The 10,260-nt window shown below is 41.9% G+C and overlaps 1 protein-coding gene across 1 annotated transcript; it reads right to left on the minus strand.

The window, feature by feature from the left end:
• Positions 1 to 8,369: 8,369 nt before the first annotated feature.
• LOC102836942 (putative uncharacterized protein LOC388820-like) lies at positions 8,370 to 8,816 on the minus strand. The gene has a single exon (XM_006862604.1). It carries the CDS (start codon positions 8,814 to 8,816, stop codon positions 8,370 to 8,372), a length of 447 nt encoding a protein of 148 aa, XP_006862666.1.
• Between the last annotated feature and the right edge of the window lie 1,444 nt (positions 8,817 to 10,260).

Genomic DNA, 10,260 nt, shown 5'->3' on the forward strand with positions numbered 1-10,260 from the left:
ACACAGTAGCTGCAACCCTGGGTGAAACGTAACAATTATGAGGATAGCGCAGGACTGGGGAGTGTTGAGTCTTGTTGTATATAGGGTGATTAGGAGCTGGAACCGACTCTGCGGCACTAATAACAACATAAGTATGTATACGTTTGTGGTGTGGTCTGTGTTGTGCATGTGTACATACACACAATGTAACTTGTAAAATGCCTGGACCTGTTCCTGCTCCGGAAGAACTGACTTCCTGTTTTCTCAACACTGAGCAGCGGCACGTACAGAGAATGTTGTCCGTAGGCCTGGCAGAGAGGGACAACACTTCCCGCTGGGCACTCCCACACCCCACTGCCCACGTTGTTATTCCCATTTCCCCACTGCTTGGAATGAGCTGGAGTCATTAGGGTAATTACCCAATTATCTCCAACCTGACTCAACTCACTTCTTGCCTCTTTGGTGGTGGTGGTGGTGGTGGTGGTGGTGGTTATGTGCCACGGAGTCAGTACCAACTCATAGTGACCCTGTATAGGGTTTCCGAGGCTGCAAATCTTTACAGGAGCAGAAAGCCTCATCTTTCTCCCGTGGAACCCCTGGTAGTTTCGAAACCGCTGCCCATGAGATTAGCAACCCAATTCGTAACCATTAGGCTCCCAGAGTTCCTTTCTTGCCTCTAGGTGGAGACAAAACTCCTTCTCTGGCTTCATCTACAACTCTCACCTGGGAGGATAAGAGAGCCACACCCACAGAGTTTAACGCTCGTTCAGGACTCTGCTAGGAACAGCCATCCTCAACCTAGGTTTACTTAACAAAATTGCTTATGTCTGAATCCCAAGCTCAGAGGTTCTGATTGAACTGGTCTGGGGTGAGGTCTGGGCATCAGGATTTTTACAAGCTTCTAGGTGATTCCAAGGTGAAGTCACGATTAGAACCACTGCCCTAGATGAGGTTTAACCAGGGACTGATGGAGAGTGGTAGGTATAGAACATTAGAGCTGCCAGGGGCCTCAGAGGAAACTTCTTAAATTTGTTTTTCCTGCACAGAAATTTATATGTACACTAATGAATAAAAGCAGATACAAAGCAGGAAATGGGATTGAGCTTTCCTTTGCTGCTCATGGCGACCCTAAGAAACCTCCAAGGTACCTTCAACTTTGTTCAACTCTGTGGTAGCCATCACTACCATTCCCCAACTGTTGGGCTCTCCATTGTTCAGGCATAGAGTTCAGTCACACTCTCCTGCCCCCTAGTGGTTGGGAGGAGTCATGAGAGGCAGGTGTGAATGGAGCATTTCATTGCTCATAGGAGACTGTCTAGATGCTTCCCTCCAGCACTGGGGTCAGCAAAGGTTCATGTTGGAACTGCCCTAGCAACCTGGGACTCAGAGTATGGACTGTGACGATGTGAAGCAGATAGCCCGGCTGACTTGCTCTACAAATATGGTAGCAGAGAGAATAAATTGGTTGCTGAGATTGCAGCCCCATCCTGACTCTACAAAGCCATTCATTTTATATATGAGGAACTAAGGCTCCTGGTGCTGTGTTCTCAAACTGTTGTTGATAGGTGCCAGCAAGTCAATCCTGGCTCATAGAACTGCCTCACTGGGTCGTGGGGCTGTAATCCTTATAGAAGGAAACCTGGTGGTGCAGTGGTTAAGCAAGGGCTTGGCTGCTAAGCACAAAGTCAGCAATTCAAACCCACCAGCCACTCCATGGGGGAAAGATGTGGCAGTGTGCTTCTGTGAAGATTGAGACAGTTCTGTCTTGTAATGTTAGTATAGTATCAACTGTAGAGCAGTGAGGTTTTGTTGTTGTTGTTGTTGTCTAATCTTTACAGTACCAGATAGGGTTGCCATGAGTCAGAACTGACTAGGTGGCACCTAAAAACAATAACAACCACCAAGTACAAGGGAGCCCTGGTGAGTTTGAATCTCACAGTTAACAGCTGAGCCTTTAACCACTGTGCCTTAGGGATCCTCAATAATCTAGGAGTCTATCTATGGAATAGAACAGGGGTAGTTTGCCACATCCCATACAATTATCTTAAAAGTCAGGTCACCCACCCCACATAAGGATCCAGAGATCACACGGCCAGGAAGTGGCTGAATTGGCCACTCCAAGGGAGAAAGATGAGGTTGTCTGCTCCAGTCAAGATTTATAGTCTCAGAAACCCTGACTAGTGTTGCTGTGAGTCGGAATCAACTCGATGGCTGTGGATTTGGTTTTTTGGTTTGGGCAGAGTTAAATGAGGGATTACTTGTGTTAGCATACGTCAAAGCACATAGTACTTGGTACCAGTACCAGTTGCCATTGAGTCCATTCTGACTCATGACAACCCATGTGTGCCAGAGAAAAACTGTGTGCTCCATAGGGTTTTCAGTGGTTGAGTTTTTGGAAGTAGATCACCAGGCGTTTCTTCCAAGTTACCTCTGCATGAACTCAAACCACCAATTTTTAATTAGCAGCCAACCATATTAACTATCTGTAGCACCCAGAGACTCCCAGATAGTACTTGGTATCCACCTTTTGTGGTTGAGTTGATTCCAACTCACAACCCTAGAGAACAGAGTAGAACTGTCCCTTAGAGTTTCCAAGGTGATAGATCTTTGTGGAAGCAATCTGCCACATCTTTTCCTAGAGTGGCTGGTACGTTCTAACCGCCGACCTTTTGGTTAGCAGCCTAGTGCTTAACCCCAGCAGTACCAGGGTTCCTTTGTACTTGGTAGTTGTTATTGTTATTAGGTGCTATCAAGTTGGTTCCAACTCATAGTGACTCTGTGCATAATGAAACAAAACACTACGCAGTCCTGCGCCATCCTCACAATTGTTATTACGTTTGAGCCCATTTTTGCTGTTATTGTGTCACTCCATCTCATTGAGGATCTTCTTCTTTCATGCTGACTTTCTACTTTACCAAGCACGATGTCCTTCTCCAGGGACTGGTCCCTCCTGACAACATGCAAAAGCATGAGAGATGAAGAATCTTCATCCTTGCTTCTACAGAGCATTCTGACTGTATTTCTTCCAACACAGATTTGTTAGTTATTCTGACAGCCCATAGTACTTTCAATATTCTTTGCCAACACCATAAGTCAAATGCATCAATTCTTCTACCGTCTTCCTTACTCATTGTCCAACTTTCATATGAATAAAAGGCAATTGCATGGCTTGGGTCAGGTGCACCTTAGTCCTCAAACTGACATCTTTGCTCTTTAACACTTTAAAGAACTCATTTGCAGAAGATTTTCCCATTGTAATATGTTGTTTGATTTCTTGTCTTATGCTTCCATGAGCATTGATTGTGGACACAAACAAAATGAATTCTTGGACAATTTCAAACTTTTCTCCATTTATAATGATGTTATTTATTGGTTCCGTTGTAAGGATTTTTATTTCTTTACACTGAGGTGCAATCCATACTGAAGGCTGTGGCCTTCTGTCTTCGTCAGTAAATGTTTCAAGTCCTCTTTGCTTACAGTCATCTAGGCTGTATCATCTGCATGTCATAGGTTGTTAATGAGTCTTCCTCCAATCCTGATGCCACATTCTTCTTCATAGAATCCAGCTTCTTGGATTATTTGCTCAGCATACAGATTGAATAAGTCTGATAAAAGGATACATCTCTGATACATACCTTTCCTGACTGTAAACCATTCAGTATTCCCTTATTCTGTTCAAATGACTTCCTCTTGGTCTATGTACAGGTTCCTCATGAGCATAAATAAGTGTTCTGGCAAACCCATTCTTTGCAATAGTATGCATAGTTTGTTATGATCCACACAGCTGAATGCCTTTGCATAGTCAATAAAGCACAAGTAAATTTCCTTCTGGTATTCTCTCTGCTTTTAGCCAAGTTCCATCTGATGTCCACAATGATATCCCTAGTTCCATGTCCTCATCTAAATCTGGTTTGAATTTCTGGCAGCTCTCTGTTGATGTACTGCTACAACTGATTTTTAACGACCTTCAGCAGAATTTTACTTGCATGTCATATTAGTAAAATTGTTTGATGATTGTCACATTCCATTGGATCACCTTTCTTTGGTTCTCTTCCAAATGGTTGGCCAGGTAGCTGTCTTGAAAATTTCTTGTCATAGATGAGTGAGAACTTCCAGTGCTACATCAGTTTGTTGAGACATTTCAATGTATATTCCGCCTATTCCTGGAACCTTGTTTTTTGCCAATACCTTCAGTGCAGACTGGACTTCTTCCTTCAATACCATCAGTTCTTGATCATACACTACCTCTTGAAATAGTTTAACATGGACCAACTCTTTTTGGTACAGTGACTGCATATTTCTTCCATCTTCTTTTGATGTCTTCAGCATCATTCAATACTTTGTCCACAGACTCCTTCAATATTGCAACTCTAAGTTTGCATTTTTTTTTTTTTTTTCAGTTCTTTCAGCTTGTGAAATACTGAGTGTGTTCTCTTTTGGGTTTCTGATCCAGGTCTTTGTACATTTCATTATAACACTTTGTTTTGTCTTCTCTAGCTGCCCTTTGACATTTTCTATTTAGCTCTTTTACTTCATCATTCCTTCCAGTGACTTCAGCTTCTCAATGCTCAAGAGCATGTTTCAGAGTCTCTTCTAACAACCATTTTAGTCTTTTTTTTTTTTTTTTTCTGACTCATAAAAATCTTTGCTGGAGTTACTTTTCTTCCCTTCTTCTAGTAGACAATGGTTATCTAGCCTGCTTCCATTTCCTTATTCTTCCTCCTGGCAATACTCCCAGAAACTTTCCCATGCAGCTCAGATTCCTTTAGAGGAATCTACAGGGTTAAGCCAATTGGCTGATTCCAGTCCTGTTCCCACTCCATGGCTCAGGGTGTGCCTGTGACCTGAAAGGTTACAGTTCAGTCTTGGGATTCTTGGTCCTGAGGGAGCCAAACCTATCGTCTGCATTCCTCTTACCCCTTTCTTTTACTCCTCATGCACAAAGACTCATGAACATAGGCTCAGACACATCTGACCTCAGCGGGGGATACTGTCTGGGCTCCAGCTGAGATCCTACTTTATTTGCTTTCTGCTAATTAAACTTCCTAATGTAACTTCCTGCTAAGCATATTTGCAAGGTGGGGATATGGGAAAAGAGGCCCTGTCAGATTTGGAGAGGAAGCGGTTTCCTCCTGTGCTTGGTCCTAATGGAGATGTATGGGTGAAAGTGCTAAGCTGGGCTACTATGGCGGCAGCATAGGCTTGTGAAGGCAGGGTTTCAAACCAGCCAGGAAGAACATGACTGGGGTGCAGACCTCTCAGGACCTCCCTGGGAAATACTAATTATAGCAATAACAATGATACTCTTCAGAGAAGTATAGGTTTTGTTCACACATGAAAGCAACACAGAAATCCATGTCATTGAAATGCAGTGACTTAATTTATTTATAATTGTTACTGGAGACTCAATAACATTCCCCTGCTGGTTGGTTTCACTTCATTAAGTTTTTTAATTATACCACTAGTGCTGATGGTTGGTAGCATAAATGTCTTTTTTTCTGAGGTTTACCAATCTAATTTTCAGTTCTGTTGTAACATATTGTTCCAATTCACCAATATTCCATGCTGTACACTACACAGTACCCTTTAAAAATTGATCCAAATTCATATCTCAATGAACTAATCACCTCACCCCTCTTAGAATGGCAATCATAAAAATAAAATGGCAATCAAAAAAAGATAAAAGAAAATTCCCCACAAGTGTTGGCAAGGTTGTGGGGAAATTGGAACACTCATTTGTTGTTGATGGAACTATAAAATGGTGTGGCCACTGTGGAAACAGTTTGGTGGTTCCTAAAAAAGTTGAACACAGAACTACCATATGAACCATCACTCCCAATCCTTGGCATGTACCCAGAACAAAGGAAAGACGGGATGCACACAGAAACCTGTACATCAATGCTAACTGCAACATACTTCACAATAGCCAAAAGGTGGAAGCAACCAAAATGTCCATTAGTAAATGCATGAATAAACAAGTGTGACAAGACAATGGAACAGCACACAGACAGAAAGAGAAAGGCCGCATTTGGATGAAACTTGAAAACACGCGGAGAGAAATAAGTTAGTTGCAAAAGAACAAAAACAGTATGATCTCAAATAATATAAGCAAACATATAGAAAAACAAAGATGGTTAGTGGTTATGAGGGAGGGCAGTCAGGAGGTAAGGAATCATTTGGGGTTGGGAGGCCTTGAGCTTACGTTTAGGGCAGGAGAATATTTTGGAAAAGGGTGGCAATAGTGAAGGCATAACATGGGAAGTAGAACCAATGTCGCTGAATGGTAAATGTGAAAGTTGCTGCATTGGTAAGTGTTTTTGTATATTTTCATCACATTATATATATTTAAAAAGTGATCTGTCCTGAATCTCCCTCAGTTGTTGTTAAATGCCATTGAGTCGATTCCAACTCAGTGATTCTGTATGGGTTTCCAAGGAGCGACTGGTAAATTCGAACCACCAACCTTACAGTTCAAACCAATCTTGTGATCCAGTGTTTATCCTTTGTTGTTCTTAAGTGTCACTGAGTCAGTTCTGACTTGTAGCAACCCTGTATAGGGTTTCCAAGGAGTAGTTGGTGAGTTTGAATCACCAGTCTTGCCATTCAAACTGACCTTGTGGTCCACTGCTTATCCTACAGTGCCACACAAGGACTAATCCTTAGATGTGTTTATTAAATACCAGGTCCCTAATGAGCTATGTGATTCCCTGAACATGGACCTCACAGGTAGACCTCTGAATTACCTTCTTCAAATAAGAAGAAAAACAAAACAAAACATCATCTCTAGTTCTAGTCCAGTAGATATCTCCCTAAACCTAGCTAGTTGAACTTCATAGATGTGGTTTCAAAATATATTTTGAATCAAATATATAATTTTGCTCTTTGCATGCTGAAAGTCATTTAGAAATTCAGCTTATTGCAATCTCCTTTAATTAAGCAGTTATCTAGGTATGATTTTATTTCTTTTTTAGGCAGAGATACAAGTAACAGATATTTGTAGAACATTTTCATGAATCATACGAGCACATATGATGTGACAAAACCTAAATGTGTCTGTCTGTCTACATGTAAAATGTGAATCCCCTGGGGTCAGTTGTTTTGCAGATAAACTTCTATTCCAGAAGAGCATCACCATCACCATCAACCTTCACCACCACACTAACACCATCAGCATTAACCATCACCTCCAACACCATCATATCAACTATCTACCACCATCAACACCACCTTCATCATCAGTCAACACCACCAGCAACAGCAACAGCAGCATTAACCATCAACCTCTAACACCATCAATATCAACTCTATTACCATCAACATCAACACCACCAACACCATCAATCAACACCACCACCATCAACACCATCAACCTCTAATACCATCAATATCAAATGTCTACCACCATCACCATCAATCTCCACCACCACCACTAACATCAGCACCCACCACCATCAGTACCATCAGCATTAACCATCACCTCCAACACCATCATCATCAACTGTCACCATCAACACCACCATCACCATCAATCAATACTACCACCAGCAGCGGCATCAACTGACACCACTAAAACCACCACCACCACAAGGCTTATCTTTACATAGTGATTTTACTTTTCCAAATATGTTTATATGCATGAGCTCTTTAGGTTTTAGGTACTTTATAAAGTTGTTAGAACTGCCATCATTATCCTCATTACACCTGTATAGAAAGGTCCCAAAAGGTGAAGTGATTGTGCAAGAGCACAGAAGTGGTCCCCTGAAATCAAACTCAGACTAGAGTCTGGTTCTTGTGATTCAAAAATGAATGTTCTTCTCATTGAACCACCCCATGAAAATAAAGAATTCCTGACTAACTGTTGAGATCAACAACTTTGACCATAAGTGAAAGTCAGAGTTTCTAATAAAATGGATCCATTTATCTCAACCCCTGTATGTTCCAAGTGTGGAACTAGGTGCTCAAAGTTTATGTGACCCGCCCTCAGAGGTTTTAACTGTGGTGTTTGACTTCAAATTCAGCTTTTTTTTTCTGTGACCAGAGGTTTCTTCCACATACATCTCCCAGGAAACTCCTGGATTCTCCTAAGGTCCCTGGGCCTCAATTGTGGAATCTAGCCTAGCCTGTTGTGCCCGTACCTGTCCCCAGTGAAGAAGGAGCATGGCTGGAAGAGGCTGTCCCTGCTCTCTGCTCTCAAAAGACCAGAAATTCTCAGGACAAAGGATGCTGGCTTCTGGTCACACTCTCCTCACTCAGTCATAAGTGCCCACAGAGATTCTCCATTAGCCCCACTGAAGGACACAGCCCTACTCTCAAGGTTCCAAATAAACCCACAGCAGCTTCACCACAAGAAGGTTGGTGTCTCCCCTGTGGAGGACAGATTGTCTTGACTTTCATGGGATAGCCTGGGTTCCAGTGTGGAGCCCGTTGTCTCCACATTTTGGCTCTGGGCTGCCCTGGGTGGGTTCTAGGATGGTTCTGTTGCTAACGGTCAATGCAGAACACGTGGCTACATTGCTCTGGAGTCCTTTCCTTTTTAGTTCAGTGGTCAAATTTGAGTAATAAATATCTTCCAAGGACTTATCATTCTTCCTGAGGATGTTGCTGGCCAGCCGGAAGAGGAAAATGACCCCGTAGATGCCGATGATGGTGAGGATGTACCAGGCAGCACTCATCCCGTCTGGGAGCTTCAGGGCCCGGGAGGAGTTAGTGTCATTCTTCCCTGACATGTGATCTCTCAGCAGCGGCCACAGGAGAGCGCTGGCTTGGGTCTGGTTGGGGGCCCCCTGAGGAGTCCACTGGGTCACTGAGAAACAAAGAGTGTAGATGAAACCCTTCATCCTGAGCAAAGGGCTGCCTGGCCAAGTCCAGGAAGGGGTGGTCCTCATACTAGTGGGAAATAGACTGTTATAGGGATTTTATTTGTTGACTGCTAAGAGTCTAACAACCGATGCATATATACCACTATATTTTAAAAATCAAGAGTTCAAAACATCAACCTTCTTGGATAGGAGATGAAACAGCATATTGTTGTTAGATGCCATCCAGTCTATTTTAACTCAGAGAACCCATGAGACATACTAGAACTCTCTCATAAGTTTCCTTAGGCTGTGATCTTTATGGGAAGAGATTGCCACATCTTTCTCCCTTGGAGCCTATGGGAGTGTGTGATCTACCAACCTTTTGGTTAACAGCCAAGTGCTTAACTGTTTGCACCACCCAGAGACCTCAGAATCAGATGTAACTCTTCCTAAAAACTCTCCTGAAGGAACTACAATAGCTAAAACAGTGTGGTACTGGTACTTACACAGGTAGATGGACGAAACATACTAAAACAACCATCAATAGTCAGGAATTGGAATTTGGTAAATAAAGGAGTATTTCTAATCAGTATGGTGGTGGTGGTTGTGTGCCATGGAGTTGGTTCCAACTCATAGCGACCCTGTACAGGGTTTCCAAGGCTGTAAATCTTTACGGGAGCAGAAAGCCTCATCTTTCTCTAGCAGAACTGCTGGTAGTTTCGAACTGCTGACCTTGAGGTTAGTAGCCTGACTCATACCCACTACACTACCAGAGCTGTAGATAAGATGAATTCTTCAATAAGTAGCATTAGAACAATATTGTGTTGGGTCCATATCTCTTACTTTATGTACCCAAAACACCCAGACAAATGAATAAGATATCTTAATATAAAACTTGAAACAATGAAAAATACTAGAAAAATACAGGGCAGTTTTTTTTTGTTTTTTTTTAGTCATTTCAGATTGGGAAATACTTTCTAAGCATAACACAAAAATTCAAAAGCAAAATAAAAATATGTATAAGAAATCACATTGTTAAATTCAGCTACATAAAACTTTATTACATGACAAAAATACTATAAAATCAAAAGACAAATGAAAAACTAGAAAATACTTCAATTTATAACAGATTTAGTTAATAGCCTTTGGTCCTATAAGAAAAAGTCTAAAAATCAGGTAAAGAAATAGGCAAAGAATATGGGCAAACAGGTCTTAGAAGAATTGGACCTTGAACGTGAAAAAAAAAAAAAAAGCCCAACCACTTCTCAACTTCATTCATACTAAAAAAACAAGGAACTCTGGTAGCACAAACTAAGTGCTTGGCTCCTAGCCAAAAATCTGGAGATTTGAACCCACCAGTTGTTCTGAGGGAGAAAAGCCTGGTGATCTGCTTCAGTAAAGATTACAACCAGGAAAACCTTGTTGTGTTATTGCATGCTGTCAAGTCAGTTCCAACTCATAACAACCCTGTATAGAGTTTCTG

The sequence above is a fragment of the Chrysochloris asiatica genome, unplaced genomic scaffold (assembly GCF_000296735.1).
Source record: "Chrysochloris asiatica unplaced genomic scaffold, ChrAsi1.0 scaffold00049, whole genome shotgun sequence".
Lineage (NCBI taxonomy): Eukaryota > Metazoa > Chordata > Mammalia > Afrosoricida > Chrysochloridae > Chrysochloris > Chrysochloris asiatica.

Bases quoted from the DNA above. Each gene is read 5' to 3' on its own strand.
- LOC102836942 (XM_006862604.1), bottom strand. From the start codon at position 8,816: ATGAAGGGTTTCATCTACACTCTTTGTTTCTCAGTGACCCAGTGGACT.